The 23,212-nt window shown below is 37.3% G+C and overlaps 1 protein-coding gene and 1 long non-coding RNA gene across 2 annotated transcripts; both read left to right on the top strand.

Annotated features, from left to right (window-relative positions):
• The first annotated feature begins 2,654 nt into the window (after positions 1 to 2,654).
• On the top strand, positions 2,655 to 12,231 carry LOC127847874 (innexin unc-9-like). Its single transcript, XM_052380088.1, has 4 exons — positions 2,655 to 2,783; positions 4,403 to 4,616; positions 6,684 to 6,878; positions 11,117 to 12,231. The coding sequence occupies exons 1-4, from the start codon at positions 2,731 to 2,733 to the stop codon at positions 11,918 to 11,920; spliced, it is 1,266 nt and encodes a 421-aa protein (XP_052236048.1). The 5' UTR covers positions 2,655 to 2,730; the 3' UTR covers positions 11,921 to 12,231.
• A 3,040-nt stretch (positions 12,232 to 15,271) lies between these two features.
• On the top strand, positions 15,272 to 21,575 carry LOC127848357 (uncharacterized). The gene is made up of 4 exons (XR_008034463.1): positions 15,272 to 15,924; positions 16,502 to 16,630; positions 19,278 to 19,358; positions 20,917 to 21,575. It is a non-coding gene; the product is annotated as an uncharacterized LOC127848357 (long non-coding RNA).
• The last annotated feature ends 1,637 nt before the right edge of the window (positions 21,576 to 23,212 follow it).

The raw sequence follows: 23,212 nt of genomic DNA, 5'->3' as shown, positions 1-23,212 counted from the left end.
GAAAACATACACTGTTCTAAAAAGTATTCATCGTACATATTCCATAAATAGAACACTGCCATTTGTACGGTAGGTTTTTAAACTACCATGTAACGCACATACCGCATTAAATGATCGAGTATTTTGCGATAACATGATCTGGTCTCATTTTTACCTGACACTCCTAGTTTCCGATGAAGTGTTGATAAAAATTAATATGATAAGTTCTTGTGAGAATTAAAGTTACGCTCTAAATGAAAATTGTTTTAAACTAGACTGAAAATCAGTGTGAATAGGTCCTGGACGGACGCTGTATGTATTGAATATTCATAACCATGCCACTGTGTGCTGGGCCATGCTTTACGTAATAGATTTAAAGTTTGAAAAATTAACTATTAACACCAACCTCCGGCTAACAAAAATGTAAAAATAATAATTTCATAATTATCAATCGAAATATAAATATCATTTGAAATTGTTAACATAATATAGTATCTGTAACGCTGTTCCTATTTTATTGGACAATACTAATATTACTAAAAAACATTTATAAATCGCAAAAAACTGCTACATCATGCGCGGCGCAATGATGGTGCATTGATTTAAATTCCAGAGGTCCTGTTGGAGGAAATATATTTTCATTTTCCTTTCTTTGTAATAAGATAATAGTATTCAAAACATTATAGATTTGTTAGAAAAATGTAATGAGAATTTTATTTCGGAAATCGTTGAACAAGTCCCTTTAAAGGGATCTTTTCAAGCTTTGGTAAATTGACAAAATTGAAAAAAGTTGTTTCAGATTCGCAAATTTTCGTGTTAGTTATGATATTTGTGAGGAAACAGTAATACTGAACATTTACCATGCTTTAATATAGCCATTATATGCATCTTTTGACGATTATAAAACCTAAAAATTATAAAGCGTTGCAACGCGAAACGATGGAATAATTTGGAGAGTTCTGTTTTTGTCGTTAAATTTTATATAACTACGAAGATTGCTTATATAAGGTATAAAATACGTAAATATTTGTACTCGGCGGAATAGCTCAGTAGGCTAAAGCGTTTTTACTTCAGGACTCTGGCAGGACTCCAGGGGTTACTGGTTCGAAACCTGCTCCGGGCAATGTTCTTTTCCTTTTTTTAATTTTATTCTTGATTTTTTACTGGAGCTTTTACGATCCAATGTTTACATTTATCAATATAAAGCATTTAATGAATAAGTTAAAAAATGCCAAAATCTGTGAAAAGGCCCCTTTAATGGGTTGTGGTATTTTGGAAACAACACACCTGAGCTTGAGAAATAAATACTTCTTTTCAAATGATAGGAGGAGACGAAAGTAAAGGGTCATATAAGGTATGTATTACATTTTCAAAACAGTGTTGTCTTATAAAAAAAAAATGCCATCAATATAATAGTGATACACCATGTACTCAAACAACATTCGTAGAAAATATACTTGGAAGAAAAAACAAAACAAATAAAATATTTTACACACTACAAATTAAAAACCCTACAGAAAACTCAAAAACCCAAAATAAATGGCAAGTCCTTTTCGGAGTACATGAACTTAATTGGAAACACATATTTACCATGCCATATAAAGCAACTATTGAAAGCACTCTGAGAAATTTTCAATATAAATACATCTATAGAATTATAGCTACAAATAAAAATCTCTTTAAATGCAAATTATCTAACTCAAATCTGTGTGACTTCTGCAGTTAAAACATCGAAACTATAGAATACCTTTTTTGGGAGTGCAAACACATCCAGCCTATTTGGAATCAATTAATATCTTTTCTGGAACAACAGCAACTAAACGTTAAACTATCTTTCTTAAATGTAAGTTTCGGAATTTACTCATTGAAATCAAAAGACTGTAATAATATTGTGAATTTTATTCTTATAATGATGAAATTGTTTATCTTTAACACGAAGTACAAAAAAAAGTACCAAATTTTAATTGTTTTATCCATTGTCTTAAACTTAAAAGTCCAGATTGAGAAAGAAATAGCCCTCAGTTATGACACATTACAAATCTTTGAACAAAAATGGAATCGGATTAAATTCTCATGATGTTTGTCCACTTATATACATTTCACTCTAATGTTAGTTTATCTTTCTAAAATATTTTTGTATATTTTTTTTTCAATCTTATAAGATCATTGTGAATATACAACACAACACACAAGTCCAGTATGCTTTCTTCCGACTTTATAAAACTCATCATTTTGCATAACTATTCTTCTGTTATTATTTTCTTTTCTCTTTAAAAAAATACATATTAACATATCTTGTATAACATGTCCGAACTTTATTGCTTTGTACAATCACTATGTTGTATATATACATTTTATGTATTATATTGAATAAAAAAATATAATATAATAGTGATAGTAGAAACGTATCTACGAGGCAAGAGAAAAACATGAATTGTTGTAATAAAGTAAGGTTTTTAAATTGCGTTCCTTACAATACGGCGATGTATTCTGACGAGCACATATAGCTGACATAAAATATTGTACGAGTCAATAATAGCTAACATTGCATCATGCATATTTCATAATTAAAATGCCGGTTTCAAAAATGGCTCTTTTTAAAGATTAAGATGTTTGTTTACGCTATTAAACTGCATCAGTTTAAACATGTCATCTCTTCGTTGTAGATAGAGCACTGCAATCCCTATGGGAAAGTAAAGTCACGTGACGTCACGTATTCTCGTCGTTCGCTCATAAACGTATCGTGACGTCATGGGTAACGGCCTTTGTGTGGAGACGTCTAGCTCATGGACAGTGTTTGATTGGTGAGTGGCAACATGTCGTGGAGTATGGCTGACGAGCAATGTTGAATGGGTTTAATCTTGCTCATTTTAAAAATCCGTTGACAACACGTTTTTTTCCATACATTTAATTGTCCAGCATTATTTGTATAATTAGTTTTTTTAGTATTTGAAATTACTTCAAGTTCATAATTCGCGAAACAAAACTTTTTACCCGGTGACACTTATGTTTACCGAACGAGAATTGATAATTAACCAATTCTATAACAAACATGAAGCACCTCAATTCAAAACATAATTTATCAAAATAAATACTAGACTAAATTAATGCTTTGTACGCATCAAGGACGATTGCGATTTCTGATCTGGAGTGAATATTATCTGAAATGTTAAGGCATGAGGTGTCAAAAATCCCCCGAAGTTGTCAAATTTTCAAGTTAAAATCGATTTATTGAATTGATATTTGTATTCAGTGTATTTACAATACGTAAAGTCCTCCATTTGAACTACTGTATATAGTTAAAATAAATGTTTACTAATCTTACGTTGATGATAATGATGATGAGGCGGAGGAGGAGGAGGAAGAGGAGTATAATAAGTATGCTCATAATAATTAAGATGATAATGATGATGATAATAATTATGATGATAATGATGCTGCTGCTTCATCTGCTGCTGATGATGATGACGATGATGATGGTAGTGGTGGTGGTGATGATGATGATAATGATGATGATGATGATGATTATTTGTATAATGATTATGATGATGATAATGATTATTAAGGAAATGATGTACTCTTAAGTAACAATGTCAGCTATTCATGTATTGTTCAGAATTATCAGTAAACGAAGCTTTCATAAGTGCTCTGTTAATTACGTAAGCATAATGCGCAATAAAACAGATCTCATTTATACTTCTCATGTCTGTATTCATTATTATGTTTATTGTTCCACTTTCCATGGTTTCACTGTTGATGCTTATTACACACAATGTTCATGTTCTGTTTATAAACTACATTCATGTAATGTATACGTCACATTAATTTTTATGCGTTATGCCTTTTTCTGTGAAAGCCGCAAAAATATTTTGTTAAGTCCGTATCAAAAGTCCACTTTCTTCATTGTAACAGACTACTAAGTACGTCTCTTTGTTTTACACCAATGACCAATGTATGACTTGATAACGGTATAAATAACCAGCCAATTTTACTAGTTAAAGCGGCTGTCCGGTTAGCAAAGTGGTTGGAACACACGCTTCTTACCTAAGCGACCCGGGTTCAATCCCTGTTCTGATCCTGTTGATACCGGTGTTCATATTCCGTATACGCCATTATTTATGTACTGTATTCTGTACACGCCGTAGTTAATGTCATACAGGGTACATGTTGCATATACGCCAAAATAATGTTCTGTTTATATACACAATATCCATGTACTGTCTTCAATGTAGTCTTCTTCTTTACACTTCTTTATATTTTTGGATATTTATGTACTAGTACACGCCATGCACAAAACACGCCATTCACAATCTGTTTTCGCCGTGTACATGTTCTATATACGCTTATATCTTGTTCTGCACACTCCATTATTATGTCCTTTATACGCAACAATCGTGTTCTGTGTATATCTATATCGTCTCAGGTTAGACAAGGTTCTCGGGTCTGTCGGTAGCTATGCTGGCCTCGTTAAACTCCGTCATGATGACGACTTCATCGACCGCCTCAGCCACCATTACACGACCATGCTGCTCGTAATTTTCACGATCGTCGTCAGTACGAAGCAGTACGTGGGCGACGCAATCCAGTGTTGGTGTCCAGCCCAGTTCACGGAAGCGCAAGTACATTACGCAAACCAGGTTACTACACAGGAATGTTCTTAAAGCATTTTACTGTACAAAATACGGAAAGTAGCAACATGAACATATGTGGAAAGCCTTAAAGGTACCTTTCCACTTTTTTGAAATTAAAAATTGTTGCAGATTCGCTAACTTCCGTAGTAGTTATGATATTAGTAAACTAACAGTAATACCGAACATTTACCATGCTCTAAAATATCCGCTATATGCATCTTTTAATGATTTAAAAACCTAAAAATTATAAAGCGTTGCAACGCAAAACGATTGAATAATTTGGAGAGTTCTGTTGTTGTTGTTATATTTTGTGACACTACGAGGATTGCTTATATAAAGTACAAGATAAGTATTTAATGCTAAGCATCAAAGGGGGTCGGGAATTTCAGTGTAAAAGGCACTCAATGAAGTTACATGGAACTTTTTTTTCTACTTTAAATATTAATATATTGGCCGATTATTTTTAACAAAATAGAAAAAGATACTGGTATAACCATTATCTATGATTTTGTGTTATAACTCCCAAATAACCATTATCTATGATGTTGTGTTATAACCCCCAAATAACCATTATCTATGATTTTGTGTTGTAACCCCCAAATATTTCATAGTTCATTTTATTTACATTGGTTTCCTTTTTTTACTGGCATCCGTGTGCAGTTTTCATTAATGGAACAGAACTGTGTAGGTTTAAAAAAATCTGCTTCATCTTGTAAGCGTAATTTCATATTTTTCTCAACTTTAAGGGGAGATTATTCTGAACTTATTCTTACGTTGCTCATTTACAATAGGGGTTGAGTACTCATTGATATGAAAACATTGTAAAAGTTTTAATGTGTTTACGAACCCCCCCCCCCCCCTCTCACACATATATTTCATGGGCATAATAAAAACAAAAAATGGTTACAATAAAACAGCATATTTATTTAAACTAAAATGTCTACATCAAAACAAAAAGTTAACATAGAACACAAATAAAATAATTTGATTCTACTGGGGCTCGAACCTTGGGCCTCTCACATGTGAAGCGAGCGTGTAACCACTACTCTACGGAACCGCTTGAAAATCACCTTCTAACTAAGATATTAATAAGCTATTTATAGTCGGTTTAAATGTAAACCCGGAAGTTTAAACGCTGGATAGTGAGCGGGGTTAAAGGTCCATACCAAAGGGTCCATACCACTGGCAAGATACGGGTCAGGCCTGCGGCCTTCTATATGTGGTTCTTAAAAAAAACCTGTAAGAGGACTTGATAGTAATGAGACTGCGGTGCTGCTGATTGATAAGCGGCTGCTTCCTTTATCAAGACTCATTATTACAATCAATAATACGTGTCGCGCTTCGCGCTCTATAGCGCCTTTATTAGTAACTAGTTGGTTGCTAGGATAGTGGTACAAAGAAGTTTCGTTTTTATACAAAACCAGAAAGTTTCACCGGTTCGCGTATTTGCCCAGTCCCTGTGATCATTCCCCTGTAATCAGTTATTAATAAAAACAATTAGCTTTGCATTATTGGCAATAAATGTTGTAGTAAATGTAATAGGCACAAATGCAGTACTTATTTACACTAATTTACACAAAAAATCCCCACTATGCAAGATATTCTGACAACAAAAATATATACATTGATCCGTAAAATAACTTCTCCTCCCATAAGCGAAAAAAACGTATTACATACTAGTCGCCGCACTTCAGTGCGACGCCAATAAAATGCATCAAATAATGTATGCGCACGGATGGCCGAGTGGTCTACGCGATAGACTTTTACTCCAGGGGTCAGAGGTTCGATCCCAGTTGAGGGTTACCTTTTTTTCTTTCTTTAATTTTATTCTTGTTTTTTTTAATGGAGCTTTTTAGATCCAATGTTTACATTAATCATTATAAAGCATTTATTGACAAACTTCAATATCTGCCAAAATCTTTGAAAAGGTCCTTTTAAGACATATTCAGTTTTTGTTCGATGATTAAAGTCTCGAACACTTCACGTATCCGATTGTTCAAGTATATTTGCAATAGCCAACATTTTGTCGAGCACTATTGAGTATTGCGTGTTTTGATTATTCACCGTATACAGATCTGCTGGGTGTCAAACACGTACCACATCCCCATGGAGACGGTGATCCCCGAGAGCGTGGACTCCCGAAAGGAAAAGCAGCTTACGTACTACCAGTGGGTGCCCTTCATCCTGCTCATGATGGCGCTGTTGTTCAAGTTGCCGCGGGTCGCCTGGAAAGTGCTTACCTTCTCTCACTCCATCAGCATAGACCAGGTCAGAACGGTATACACGTGTAAACTAGCCCTACCTCTATACATTACCCCTACCCGTATACACTATCCCTACCGGTGAACAGTAGTTTTACTCGCAAACAGACATACTAGTTTTCACCGTATACACTAGCCTTACCCGTGTATACTATTATTCACCATGTGCACTGGCCCTTCCCCATTTGCACTGGCCCTTACCCAGGTACACTGGCCCTTCCCAATGTACACTTGCCCTTCCCATGTACACTGGCCCTTCCCATGTACACTGGCCCTTCCCATGTACACTGGCCCTTCCCATGTACAATGGCCCTTCCCATGTACACTGGCCCTTCACATGTACACTGGCCCTTCCCATGTACACTGGCCCTTCCCATGTTCACTGGCCCTTCCCATGTACACTTGCCCTTCACATGTACACTGGCCCTTCACATGTACACTGGCCCTTCCCATGTACACTGGCCCTTCCCATGTACACTGGCCCTTCCCATGTACACTGGCCCTTCACATGTACGCTGGCCCTTCACATGTACACTGGCCCTTCACATGTACACTGGCCCTTCACATGTACACTGGCCCTTCACATGTACACTGGCCCTTCACATGTACACTGGCCCTTCCCATGTACACTGGCCCTTCACATGTACACTTATACAAGGTCAGCAAAGTGTGCCCGTATATATTATTCTTCCCCGTATACCTTAGTATTTGCCGTGCACACAAGCCTTCCGCGTGTAATCCAGCGATTCCCATGTACACTAGCCCTTGTCACAAACGTTACCCATGTACACTTACTATCTCTGGAAGTGATCAATGCTTTCCGCGTACTTTTCTTTCATCGGACCTGTACAATCTTTAACATTATGACTGATGATTTCCTTACGTAATTAAATGAACATCTTGTATTTATATACATGTATGTGTACGAGATGTTTGATAAAAGATTGTTTATGCGTTTTGAAAGTGCTAATAATACGAATTATGATACACTTTGCTAGAAATGAAATGTCATTTCTGCTGTACAGTCTTTAATCGCTATTTAGTTAAACATATTTATTTACCAGTACGAAGTGTGCGTTTTTTATTTTTAAAATGAATATCATTAAATGTCGCGTGGATATCAATTATCACTCTATGTAGCCTTTGCTTATTGAATACAATAATGTGATTTCTTTTCAAAAGAGAAAGCAACGTTATTTATTAATTATTCTACTAACTCTACCTTTTAGACATTGTGTAAAAAAAATTTTTTTTTATTGTGCATCAATATTTTTACTTACAAGGTTAAATAAAAAAATTAAAATGTGTGTTGAGCACAATCTAAATTTCCTGAAGGAAACCATGTATTCATTATTTCTTGGTTATAAACTTTTTTTGCATAAAAACATCCTTTAAATATGAACCGTTGTATATACAATTACAGTTACTGTACAAACGTTTTATAAGTACGAATACTCGTTTAAAATATCAAGAAAAGCATTGATGTGTTACATTTACGAATTAGTTCCAACCCCAAGCCTTACAGTTGACCGTTATTACCGTTGGTCCGCCACCTGTCGCCCTATCCACCTTGACCCACCCGCGGTCCGCCACCTAAGACCCTATCCACCTTGACACACGGGCGGTCCGCCACCTAAGACCCTATCCACCTTGACCAACCGGCGGTCTGCTATCTAAGACCATATCAACATTGACCAACCGGCGGTCAGCCACTTAAGATCCTATCAACCTTAACCCACCGGCGGTCTGCCATCTAAGACCATATCAACATTGACCCACCGGCGGTCCGCCACCTAAGACCCTATCAACCTTGACCCCCCAGCGGTCCGCCACCTAATACCCTATCCAACTTGACCCACCGGCGGTCCGCAACCCAACACCCTATCCACCTTGACCCATTGGCGGTCCGCGACCTTAGACTCTATTCACCTTGACCCACCGGCGGTCCGCAATCTAAGACCCAATCCACCTTGACACACCGGCGGTCCGCCCCTAAGACGCAATCCACATTGACCCATCGGCGGTCTGCGACCTTAGACCCTATCCTCCTTGACCCACCGGCGGTCCGCGACCTAAGACCCTATCGACCTTGACCCATCGGCGGTCCGCCATCTAAGACACTATCCACCCTGACCCATCGGCGGTCCTTCACTTAAGACCCTGTCCACCTTTACCCACCGGCGGTCCGCGATCTAAGACCCTATCCACATTGACCCACCAGGGATCCGCGATCTAGGACCCTATGGAAATTGACAAACCGGCGGTCCGCCACCAAAGACCCTATCCACCACGGTCCACCGGCGGTCCGCGACCTAAGAACCTATGGGCCTTGACCTACCGGCGATTCGCCACCTAAGACCCTATCCACCTTAACCCACCGGCGGTCCGAAACCTTAAACCCCACCCATCTTGATTAACCGGCGGTCCGCCACCTAAGACCCTATCGACCTTGACCCACCGGTGGTCCGCCACCTAAGACCTTATCGACATTGACCCTCTCGCGGTTCGCCACCTAAGATCCTGTCTACCTTGACCCACCGGCGGTCCGCCACCTAAGACCCTATCGACCTTGATCCACCGGCGGTCCGCCACCTAAGACCCTATCCACCTTGACCATCCTCCGGTCCGCAACCTAAGACCCTATCCACCTTGACCCACCGGCGGTCCGCCACTTTAGACCCTATCCACATTGACCCATCGGCGGTCCGCGACCTTAGACCCTATCCACCTTGAGCCACCGGCAGTCCGCCATCTAACACCCTATCCACCTTAACCCATCGGCGGTCCGCCATCTTAAACCCTATCGACCTTGACCCACCGGCGGTCCGCCACTTAAGACCCTATCCACCTTGACCAACCGGCGGTCCGTGACCTGAGACCCTATCAACCTTGACCCACCGGCGGTCCGCCAATTAAGACCCTATCCACCTTGACCAACCGGCGGTCTGTGACCTAAGACCCTATCCACCTTGACCAACCGGCGGTCCGTGACCTGAGACCCTATCAACCTTGACCCACAGGCGGTCCGCCAATTAAATCCAAATCCACCTTGACCCACCGGCGGTCTGTGACCTAAGACCCTATCCACCTTGACCCACCGGCGGTCCGCCAATTAAGACCCTATCCACCTTGACCAACCGGCGGTCTGTGACCTGAGACCCTATCAACCTTGACCCATCCTCGATCCGCAACCGGAGACCCTATCCACCTTCACCCACCCTCGGTCCGCGACCTGAGACCCTATCCACCTTGACCCACCGGCGGTCTGCGACCTGAAACCCTGTCCACGGCATTGTCGTAGGTTTGCAATCGGTCCTATCGGCGCTTGCGGCTTTTGTTATTAATGTAAACGTATTTCGAGTACCAACAAATTTGACTACGCTATGGCCGTGATTTGTATTATGAGTGTTGTATTTATTGTGCGTCTTTTATATAAGACTGTGCTATTTTATTATTTAAAGGGATCTTTTCACGCTTTGGTAAATTGACAAAATTGAAAAAAGTTGTTTCAGATTCGTAAGTTTTCGTTTTAGTTATGATATTTGTGAGGAAACAGTAATACTGAACATTAACCATGCTCTAATATAGCCAATATATGCATCTTTTGACGATTTTAAAACCTAAAAATTATAAAGCGTTGCAACGCGAAACGATTGAATAATTTGGAGAGTTCTGTTTTTGTCCTTAAATTTTGTGAAACTACCAAGATTGCTTCTATAAGGTATAAAATACGTCAAGAATGTGTACTCGGCGGAATAGCTCAGTAGGCTAAAGCGTTTTTACTTCAGGACTCTGGCAGGACTCCAGGGGTCACTGGTTCGAAACCTGCTCCGGGCAATGTTCTTTTCCTTTTTTTAATTTTTTTCTTGATTTTTTACTGGAGCTTTTATGAACCAATGTTTACATTTATCAATATAAAGCATTTAATGAATAAGTTAAAAAAATGCCAAAATCTGTGAAAAGGCCCCTTTAACATGTTACTTTGCTTTTTAAGTAACGCTGATACTGTTGCTTCACACGTGAATGAAATAAAAGTGTACTTTTAAAGACAACATTATTAAAGTAACTTTTGCTCGTCGCAAAAACGGAATTTAAATTAAAAAAAATAGATTTACCTTCATTTGAATTTTTGGGTGACTAAACATTTATCGCTATATGTTTTGATAAGCGTTTTCATAAATAACAAGGATGATTTATATGTCTATAAATGCACAAAATGTGCATCAGTTTTTACATTTGTTTCAGTTTGTATCAATGGTGTGGTCACTACAGTTGGCCGCTAAGACGGAAAGAGACGTGAAACTGGCGGAAATGACCGACTACCTGGAATCGTGGCTTTCCACGGCAGAGCATAATCGGAGCTCATGCTGTTTGCCAGCCAAACAGAAAGTTGCCAAATATTCGTGCCTCGTGTGTGGGCGTCGATATGGCAACGTGTTCATCACTGCGTGTCTAGTAGTGAAAGGACTGTACGCATTCAATGCCTTTCTCCATTTTTTCGCTCTGAACGCTTTCCTGGGTAGAGACTTTGCTGGTTGGGGGTTCGAAATCATTTCCGGTTTAGCGGACGAGAACCCTGAGTATCTGAAAGCCTCGCCTCGGTTCCCGCGTGTGACCCTGTGCGACTTCGAGATCCGCCAGATGTCAAACCTGCACCGCTGGACCGTTCAGTGCGTATTGCCCATCAACCTTTTCAACTCCAAGATATTCTTGTTCATCTGGTTCTGGCTGTTATTCCTCGCCGTCGTCAGCTTCCTGTCGCTCGGGACGACCATCTACGCGTCCATGTTCCCGCACAACCGCGTTGAATTCATTCGGAAGTACATGATCATGCGCAAGGTGATCCTACAGCGCGGTGGCGAGAACAGAACCGTCAACAAGTTCGTCATGTCCTACCTGAAGTTCGACGGCGTATTTGTGCTGCGCGTGGCGGCCCATAATGCCACGGAAGTGCTCACGGGACAGCTCATCGAGAACCTTTACAACAAATACAAGACCACCATGCACACCGAGGTTAAGCAGAACAGTGTTCCTGGCGAATATGTCTAGCGCATTCCGTAAATGAACGCCCGGGCGTAAATTACGCCTACAAACTGCAACCGTTCTACGATTTTACAAATGGTAGACGTCCTTTGGACTTCCGGAAAGCCGGATGTACGCATGTTTTATTATATACATTGAGTTTAAATCTAAATAGTAAATCTGAACAGTCACACTCTGTTAACTCCGCCCACGATGTACTTTATAAAGTCATTGCTACCAATATATAATTGTTTAACACCGCCTACAATCCAGTTATAATTGTCTCGTTTTCGAATCCGTTAATCGCTTGATTACGATAAAGGTGATCACTAATTTGATTAACAGTGGAAAAGTGTATTACTTTTCGTCTTCAGAAGAACACCTGTTTTGGTGTTATCAATGATCATCAATTAACACGAGGCCCTGAAAATGATACGATGCAACACATTTGTTCAAATAAAAAGGACGTGTCGATTATTAAATGTCTACTATTTTTTATATACATCACTGGAAATAACAGGTAATCTGTCAAAACTGGAAGTAGGCATGGAAAGAATCAAACCAAAGACTGTGCTTTTTATGGTTTGCGCTCTGTCTGTCTGTCTGTCTGTCTGTCTGTCTGTCTGTCTGTCTGTCAGTCTGCCTGCCTGCCTGCCTGCCTGCCTGCCTGTCTGTCTGTCTGTCTGTCTGTCTGTCTGCCTGCCTGCCTGCCTGCCTGCCTGCCTGTCGTCTGTCTGTCTGTCTGTCTGTCTGTCTGTCTGTCTGTCTGTCTGTCTGTCTGTCTGTCTGTCTGTCTGTCTGTCTGTCTGTCTGTCTGTCTGTCTGTCTGTCTGTCTGTCTGTCTGTCTGTCTGTCTGTCTGTCTGTCTGTCTGTCTGTCTGTCTGTCTGTCTGTCTGTCGTCTGTCTGTCTGTCTGTCTGTCTGTCTGTCTGTCTGTCTGTCTGTCGGTCTGTCTGTCTGTCTGTCTTCTGTCTGTCTGTCTGTCTGTCTGTCTGTCTGTCTGTCTGTCCTGTCTGTCTGTCTGTCTGTCTGTCTGTCTGTCTGTCTGTCTGTCTGTCTGTCTGTCTGTCTGTCTGTCACAATTTTCTGTATCCTGCGATATCTTTAAAAGTTCTTAATATTTGTTCATGAAACTTGAAACATGGATAGATGGCTATATGGACATTATGCACGTCATTTCATTATGTTGTTACGTCAAAACTTCTGGTTGCTATGGCAAAAAATAGACTAGAAATACTGCTGAAAATGGTGGTTTTCTGGATCCTGCGATAACTTTAAAAGTTCTTAATATTTTTTCATGAAACTTGAAACATGGATAGATGGCTATATGGACATTATGCACGTCATTTCATTTTGTTCCTACGTCAAAAATTCTGGTTGCTATGGAAACAAATAGACTAGAAATACTGCTGAAAATGGTGGTTTTCTGGATCCTGCGATAACTTTAAAAGTTCTTAATAATTTTTCATGAAACTTGAAACATGGATAGATGGCAATATGGATATTATGCACGTCATTTCATTTTGTTCCTACGTCAAAAATTCTGGTTGCTATGGCAACAAATAAAAAAACATAATCTGAAAATGGTAGAATTTCTGACAATGGTGGAGCCGGTAGGGGACTGTATTTCTTGGCAATAGTCTTGTTTAATGTAACACATGTAATCCAATATTGATGATACATTCGATTATTTCATGATCAGGGTGCAGGATCAACGGGGTGTTCATGTGTTTTCACAAGGGCTGGACAGATCAACGGGGTTTTCATGTGTTTTCACAAGGGCTGGACAGATCAACGGGGTTTTCATGTGTTTTCACAAGGGCTGGACAGAATGTTAACACAACGTTAATCACTTTTTTTGCAAATACCTCAAGTTATTAAAATACATTTTTAAGAATTATTTTTTGTGCATAAAAGACAGTTTTTCTTGCAGTCTGTGCCGAAATCTTAAGGTATAAGAATAAATCATTGAATACGTCTGAAATCGGTGACAAAATTTCACGTCGCGTGAACATTGAATGCAGTACAAATGGAATTTTTGAACAAGAACACAGGCTTATTAAACAAAGTAATTCTGATTCTTATCTGCACATTTCCATAAGCAGCATTAAAATCATAACTACTGCCAATCGACTACATGTGCCAAAGCTCTGAGTGTTTCTTACTGAAGATTCTTAAACAGTCCTTTTAATTGTTTTATGTCATTCCTTAGCTTATATAGATAGTACTCCTTTAAACAATTATGTAAGCGGTTAGGCATTGTTCTTGGATTTTAATAACATGCTTTTTAAGATTTCTTTTAACTTAATATTATGCCTCCACTGCAATTGTGTAACCATCATGTAACTTACATTCTTAAAATTGTTGCTGAGTTACACTTGTTTTATTATATACCCTTGTTGTACAATAGTCGGTTCAAAAGCTCACATGAGCTTATGTTTGTATATGTTGCTGTCTTGTCGACTTTAAATAAAACTTATCTTATCTTAAAATCTGTCTTTTATGCACCAGTTGAAATTCTAAAAAAAATATTGTTTTAAAAAAGTTATTTGAAAAAAGGACCACTTACCGGTGTGTTTACATCCATTAACGTTTATAAAACCCACAAAGTCACGTGATCCTGCAGCCTGATAATGCCCTCAAAGAACTCAGAAAACGTTTTATTGATAAATAAAAAAATAATGCACAAGACCATCATTATAATATACGTGCAGGAAATTGTGTAAGTTCGGTAAGGAAATATTGCAACTGTTTAAATGTATAACGTGTTGTGTTTGTGTTTTTTCTATACATTTAAATATTAGTCGGATTTTCTCCTATGCGCAATATTTAAATATAACATCTCAATATTCGTTCCCTTTAAATAAAAAAAAGTTTGCTGTACAATATATCGCCCTTTCAATAGCATGTATGTATCTTGTAAGTTTTGCTCATATTATCATTGTCATTTTAAACATGAATTGATCTTAAAATAAACTTTTGTGTGTGGTTAAATTTATTGATATTCACTTTCAGTTTCTTTTCAATTTTCTTAAAGTTTCGTGTTACATTCAATCTAAATTTAAATTCACCAGTTGATATGTCGTTATTACTTTATATGTACAGTGATCGATGCTCACACATCGCATTACGTGATTCAATGGAAATTCCCCCATCCCACAATTTACTGTGTGTATGCTGCTTATGGCAATGTGAAATACATCATAATTACTTTATTTAATAAGCCTGTGTTCTTGTTCAAAAATTCCATTTGTACTGCATTCATTGTACACGGTTGTGCTTCACTCAACGTGAAATTTTGTCACCGATTTCAGACGTATTCAAGGATTTATTCTTATACCATAGATTTCTGCACAAACTGCAAGAAAAACTGTCTTTTCTATGGAAAGCCAAAGGGGACCCCCGCTAAAATACATATACTTATATAGTAAATATCGGGATTGTCATTTTTCGCGGAACTTTCACTTTCCGCGAAAAACCAATGCCAGCATGGCCATAAAACACTACATACAAATCGAAATCTAAAAAGCGCGGAACTTTCATAGATTTTCCGTCGGAGCAATTATTTTTCAACCCTGTAGAAAAAGCGGGCTCAATTAATCGCGCGGAACGTTATTTATCTACTCTGTACAAATAGTAGTGTTTAAAATCGCGCGGAGATTGTAGAATGCTATTTTAAGAAGTCTATTAAAGAGAGAAAATCCAGTAAATACCAGATCCAAAAAGCGCGGAACACAAATATCGTCCGCGAAAATTAAGCATTGAATTACTGTACAAATCTCGGGTTGTTAGGTGTTAGAATCCCTAGTTACCCGAAAAATTTGATTGGATCCGATACTTAGAAATAACCAATCAGATACTTTGTAACAAATGCAACACAATCAGTGCGTTCAGTAAGTATAACGTTTCAAGATGGCGGAGCGAATTGCATGGTTATTGTTACAATTACGATGGATTCGCAGATAATTCGGAAATAGATCAGATTGGGATCAATAACTGTATTGCATACGATCATTTACATGTATTACCAGGTTTGTATTTGTACTTTTTTAATATTGTGTAAAACTATCCGATAATATGCATAATGTTGACAATTGTTAATTAAATGAGCCGCGTTCTGAGAAAACTGGGCTTAATGCATGTGCGTAAAGTGTCATCGCAGATTAGCCTGTGCAGTCCGCACATGCTAATCAGGGATTACACTTTCCGCTTTAATGGTATTTTTAATTTCAAGGAAGTCCCTCCTTACCGAAAATGAAGTTTATGCGGAAAGTGTCGTCCCTGATTAGCCTGTGCGGACTGCACAGGCTTACGCTAATCTGGGATGACACTTTACGCACATGCACTAAGCCCAGTTTTCTCTGAATGCGACTGAAATAATAACTTAATGTAATGTAATGTACTTGTGTCTTGTATTCGTTCAGTTGAACGTCAATATATTAATACATTTATTTTTGTTTTCAACCTATTAATTAAAATAAGGTATTGTTTTTAATCCGTTTTTAGTTTCGTTATAGCTGACCTAGATTTAAACATTTCGTCATAAATTAATAAATAAAATTATTAATAAATTTATGTTTTAATATAATTTATATATAAATTTTGTAGGTGTGTGTTGCCAGTAATGGTTGAAGATATGCCAAACAAATTGTGCCTCTCTCTATACAGACAGATTTCAGGTCTCAATTTCGACTTCAAAGGTCAACATATCACTGATATCAGCTTTGTCAGCTATTGGTTTGTATTATTCTTATCCACATTGCAGCAAGAATAACTGGATAACTTAACTTTTCAATAGCTATTACATGTAGATCTAATTTAAATTAATCATGTTTCTAAATCATCCACTAAATGCGGCTAATTCTCCACTTGTTGGAAGTTTTTTGTGATAAAAACTTGGAGTAGATTTATTTTACTCCCAAACTTCCTTTAAGAAAGCCCAACAGCTGTAGAGTGATGGAAAATCTACTTCTTTAAAGTATTTATAAGTAATAGACCCTTTTCACAATAAGCCAATATAGCAGGTAGTCAAATGATTGCAGAATTCCAGAATGAGGCTGAACGTGTAGAGATTTCTAATAGTGCATCGCAATATCGCTCTGCTTTTGATCATTCAGCTAGATCTACTTAATGATATTGCCAACACAAGTTGACTTCGTCAGAAATAGCCATTAATTACTTAATATATACTTTCCATTTTAAGTGCCAATATATGAAATACATTTTCTTGATTAAAGTACTTGTTTGTATTCTTGTTTGTATTCTTTTTTTTTGCACAAACTCTGACACTCCAAGTATGGCTTTCAATTCTTAGTGTGTGTAAATTGACAGTCTTAAACTTATTGGATTATCTGACACTCTTTGTTTTCGCATTATTTGGGCGATTAATCAATTATTTTATTTATTGATAGATCTTGCGTTTAAATTCCCCTGTATTCAGCACAAACCCATAACCTCTTTATGATCAGATACTGTGCAGACAAATACTAAATAACAACGTGATGTCATAAACCACATTTTGTAGATATCTGGTCATCTGGTCATTTAACACAATTAATGACACCTAGTCCATGTGACCATGGCGTCTCATGGTTGTAGCATTGCGTAGCCGTTTCTTGGAATAATTTAACGCCAAATACTCAATTGTTGCTTTTACTGAACATAAAAGATATTGTCAACATTGAAAGTCATCTGTCCAAAAAGATTGTCAGAAACTAAATACTGTATACATATTAGCCAGTTTTATCATAATTATAAAGTGCTTTATACCTATATATTTTTAATATTTCAAAAATTTAATGCTAAACATTTGTGTCATTTTCTTCTATTTAATAGGACTTTGTCTGATGCTTGATTCAACTCTAATACACGTTCTATAATTCATGAAATTGTACACATCCTACCTTTGAAAATTGTAGTCTTACAATTCTTAGTATTGTATACTGCTAATTTATGACTTCGATTTGTGCAATAATCGATGTTTAGTCTTCAGACCACATTTACTCTGATGCTTATGGGTAACTGGAAATTGTATGCCCCTGGAAGGGTGGCATATAGCAGTTGAACTGTCCGTCAGTCAGTCAGGATGTCAGTCTGTCCGAAAAAAAAAACAACGTTGGCCATTTCTTTTGCAACATTGAAGATAGCAACTTGATATTTGGCATGCATGTGTATCTCATGAAGCTGCACATTTTGAGTGGTGGAAGTTCAAGGTCAAGGTCGTCCTTCAAGGTCAAAGGTTAAAAAAATATATGTATAATTAAAAGCGGCGCAGTAGTGGGCATTGTGTTTCTGATGAACACATCTATTGTTATATATAAAGATTAAATATAATTCATTAATATACACTAATAGTACATAACTTATGTCCTTGAATCATTATTTAGGTGTTATAATTTTTATATTTGAATTACTTATCAATTTTTTTACTTAACACAGCATGACATGTGATGGTTGTCTGTATTCATATGTTTGACTTAATTGTTACCAGTGTCAAGTGCGCATTATAATCTTGATATTCAACGCAATTTGCATAGCAAAAGAAAATGCAGTTCCAGGTTCAGCCTTGTTCTGCAATTCAACGCGTCAGGTGATATGATTGATATCTAAAAATAGTATCGGTGTTCATATTGTGAAACTGGTCTATTATTCGATACTGATTAATTTGATGAATCAAGTTAATTTTTGTTAAATATATGTTAAATATTTATGCCCCCTTCCGAAGAAGAGCAGGTTTATTGTTTTGCACATGTCGGTCCGAATGTCCATATGTCTGTCCACCAGATGGTTTCCGGATGATAACCCAAGAACGATTTTGCCTAGGATCATGAAACTTCATAGGTACATTGATCATGACTCGAAGATGACCCCTATTGATTTTCAGGTCACTAGGTCAAGGTCACAGTGACCCTAAATAGTAAAATGGTTTCCCGATGATAACTCAAGAACGCTTATGCCTAGGATCATGAAACTTCATAGGTACATTGATCATGACTCGCAGATGACCCCTATTGATTTTGAGGTCACTAAATCGAAGGTCAAGGTCACGGTGACCCAAAATAGTAAAATGGTTTCCGGATGATAACTCAAGAACTTATGCCTAGGATCATGAAACTTCATAGGTACATAGATAATGACTCGCAGATGACCCCTATTGACTTTCAGGTCACTAGGTCAAAGGTCAAGGTCACAGTGCCAAAAAACGTATTCACACAATGGCTGCCACAACAATTGACAATCCATATGGGGGGCATGCATGTTTTACAAACAGCCCTTGTTTGAAATTTATTTTATGACATTAAAGTAATGTATAGGGAATTTAGTTACCTACACATTCTTTGAAAAGAAATTTGAATTGTAAATGTATACTTCATTTATTTTGTAGGAATTCTGTACAACTGTGGAACCATGTATGGTACGTGACCGCACAATGTTGGTTGGCAAAAGGATATTGGAATAAGCAAAGGTAAATTGTATGTGAAGGAGTCTTGACAATTGCAAATATAGTTAGTTTTTTTGTAAGGCTCGCAGAAAGTGACCCTAGCCTTCATATATAAATAAAAAGCTGAAAGAGTATTTATGAAAAATCGTGTAATCAAGTTTGCAATATGTTACATTTTATTTATAAGCTCATCTTTTTTTTTTGAAAAAAAAAAGAGATATTGTCATCATCTTGGCGTCTGCGTCTGCGTCGGTGTCGGCGTCCGATTAAGTTTTGTGTTTAGGTCCACTTTTCTCATAAAGTATCAAGTATAAAACTTATTTACTTACTACCATGAGGGGACTGGGCAGGCAAAGTTAGATAACTCTGGCGTGCATTTTGACAGAATTATGTGCCCTTCTTATACTTAGAAAATTGAAAATTTGGTTAAGTTTTGTGTTTAGGTCCACTTTATTCCTACAGTATCAAAGCTATTGCTTTCATACTTGCAACACTTACTATCATAAAGGGACTGTGCAGACAAAGTTATGTAACTCTGACTGACATTTTGAAAGTATTATGTGCCCTTTTTATTCTTAGAAAATTGAAAATTTTGTTAAGTTTTGTGTTTTGGTCCACTTTACTCCTAAAGTATCATAGATATTGCTTTCATACTGGGAACACTCGCAAATTATCATAAGGGGACAGTACAGGACAAGTTGAATAACTCTGGTTGTCATTTTGACAGAATTATGGTCCTTTTCTTACTTAGTAACTTTGAATATATGGTTAAATTTTGTGTTTTGATCTACTTTACTTCTCAAGTATCAAGGCTATTGCTTTCAAACTTCAAATACTGTCATGCTATCATAAGTTACTGTAGCTGGCAAGTTGAATTTTACCTTGACCTTTGAATGACCATGACTCTCAAGGTGAAATTATTAAATTTTGCTAAAATTTCCATAACTTCTTTACAAGCGTTACAAAGCAACTCTTATCTGACATACCACAATAGACTCCACCCAAACCATCCCCCACGCCCCCCCCAAAAAAAGAAAAAAGTACGTTTTTTTTCATTTTGAAAGATCATCTAATAAATGACCACACCCTCACACTATACCCCCTGCCCATTTTTTTTAAACATGGCTAAAAAACACAAATATTTATTTTTATCATTTTTTCATTTTTGGAAGATAGTGTAATAAATGACCACACCACCACACTATACACCCTTCTCCACCCCACCTCTCCCTCCTTTGTGATTGAAGTATTGAGATAGGTCCCTTCAACTTTAAAAAAAAATAGATGAGAGGTCTGAACCTGCAGGGCGTGCTCTTGTTAACAATCAAATGAGACATAACTTAGAAGCTTCACTTCATTTACTTTGTCAGGCTGGCGTAGTGGATATGGTGTTCACCTAGTGATGGGAACATTTTGGGTTCAACCCTGTTTATTAGCGGTCTCTTTATCTTCATATATACAAAGTACTGATTACTCCCAGAAAACGGACTCTAGAATGTCTTAATAAGCATAAAGCTTTCAATGCAATCAAGCATAATTAATATGGCTAAACTCTAGCATGAATTTTACTTTTGTATTTCAGGGACTCAACATTACACAGTCATTTCAACATGTAGAGTCTTGTCAGCAATGATGGAGCAGTACCTGGTACTTCAGATTTCCAGAATCTCGTCATGAGCTGAAGATCATTGCCTATGAATTTCATGAATGATGTAGAATGATTGGACTGTTGATGGAACCCACAGTGCATGTCCTGCTTCAACATCTGAGCATAGGTCCTTGTTTATCAGCAGTTTAGTTCTTCAAGCAGTCTGTGACAGTAACTTGAAATGTTTGGACATATGACCTGGATGGCCAAGTTCTGTGCATGCAGCCCATTTAAATAGGAACGGCCCAGTGGCGCATTAAATGGACATTTTTCGAATGTTCTCGAGGATTCAGCTTACCGCCTGACAAAAAATCTTGCTTTTTGTTCAGTATCGAGGCCATGGACATTTGTATCATTTGCAAAAGATACTGCGATATTTGTGCCTTTGTTCATGCTTTATAGTTGATTAACAATTGGAAGCCATAACCTGTTTTATAGGATGGTGTTAGTGGGACAATGAATTTTGTAAAGATTTAAAGACTGGAAAAGATAATTAAAAGTCAAAAGAGTTCTGCTATTGTTAAGCATGCTTTATTGATTTGTAATGTTAGAAAGATAGCATTATTAACAGAATAAAATGTCCATAATTTGAATATTCTACTGTTTTCAGCAACATTTAATTTAATATAGTACAAAATGCTGCATCATGTTATATCATGATCTGTTTTGTGAACAATGACCTTTCAATGTATATTTAATAATTTGTCAATGGGTGTTACACGCATAAGCCCTACCATTAGCCCAAAAAGGAATTGCTTAGGAGTTTTGCCACCTTCTAGAGAAAAATACTTCTCAGAAACAATTGCATTTTGGAAAGTCTATGGCTAGTAAAATTTGGATTCCTTTTGGATACCCAAGGTTACCAATTTATGTTTAATAAATTTGCAATAAAAAGCTTTGACAGAACATAATGTCACAGAGTCGAACACGTGTATGGAATAAAGTGGAAGTTGATTAAATGAGTAATACACATTATATGCTTCTTTGATTAAAAGTTTGTGTTTTCACTAAAACTGCAAACATAGTAAGCTTTAAAGTATTGCAACTAAATAAAAGATTCAGATTTAAATTGTATTATTTGAATGCACTGTCTAATACATATGAGCCTCGCTCTGTGAAAAAGGGGTTTAATGCATGTGCACTCCAGATTAGCCTGGGCAGACCGCACAGGCTAATCAGGGAGGATACTAAATGCACATGCATTAAACCCCTATTTCACAGAGCAAGGCTCATATATGTTCAATAAACCAAAGATAATCAAAAACAAAATGAGACATTTAACCCTGTACCACTCAAAAACGCACTAAGACACATTCGAGAATAAATTTAATTTAAGACCTTTCTTACTATATTAAAGTTTTAAAGGCTTTGTTTCCAACCCATGGATACTGATGAGCAGCAAACAGCATAAAACCTGAACAGATTGTGAGTTACTTGCAGGCTGTTCTGGTTTTATGATGTTTGCATGTAGAAAATTTAAAATTTCCTCAGAGCAGGAAAAGGTTAATAATAACACAACAGCAAGTATACTTAAGTTATTTTAAGACTTCATACTAATGCAAGTAACTTGCAACTGTCTAACCAAAATCGGAGATGGTGGAGGGCAAAATTAATGGCTGTGCACCTTGAATTATCTATTCATACTCAAACAATATAATGTTGATCTACAGTATCTTGTACAGCATGCATCTAATACTACAGCCAAATTTGCTTACAAATAATATTACAAGAAACACAAGTCATTAAAGACTTAACTTTATTGCATCAACCATTTAGCAGGAATAAAATATAAAGAGAAAAATTATGGCAATTTTTTCATCTGAACATGCAAGTCTTCATATACAATCCCATTGCATATAAAAACGACAGTTTACTATTTTTCCGTTCTATATGTCAGCATAAAGACAAGATGGTATTCACTTTGCAATAAAACACAAGCAATCATATTAAAATTGCTTTTAATTATATGAACTGTACCTTCACTAACATTCAAGAATTTTAATATAAATACATGATGAAAGATGAGCTTTTTTAACCAGGTTTTCCGAAGGAAAAAACTGGTTATTAGATTGGCGAATGCGGGCGGGCTGGCTGGCTGGCTGGCTGGCGGGCTGGCTGGCGGGCTGGCGGAACAAGCTTGTCCGATCCATAACTATGTCGTTCATTGTCAGATTTTAAAATCATTTGGCACATTTGTTCACCATCATTGGACGGTGTGTCGCGCGAAATA

Source organism: Dreissena polymorpha, chromosome 10 (genome assembly GCF_020536995.1).
Source record: "Dreissena polymorpha isolate Duluth1 chromosome 10, UMN_Dpol_1.0, whole genome shotgun sequence".
Taxonomy (NCBI): Eukaryota; Metazoa; Mollusca; class Bivalvia; order Myida; family Dreissenidae; genus Dreissena; species Dreissena polymorpha.
The sequence above is the reverse complement of the archived record's forward strand: the minus strand, read 5'-3'. Positions and strand labels throughout refer to the sequence as shown.

Bases quoted from the DNA above. Each gene is read 5' to 3' on its own strand.
- LOC127847874 (XM_052380088.1), top strand. From the start codon at position 2,731: ATGGGTAACGGCCTTTGTGTGGAGACGTCTAGCTCATGGACAGTGTTT. The intron at 2,784-4,402 runs GTGAGTGGCAAC...ATATCGTCTCAG, and splicing joins TCATGGACAGTGTTTGATTG to GTTAGACAAGGTTCTCGGGT. The intron at 6,879-11,116 runs GTCAGAACGGTA...CATTTGTTTCAG, and splicing joins ACTCCATCAGCATAGACCAG to TTTGTATCAATGGTGTGGTC.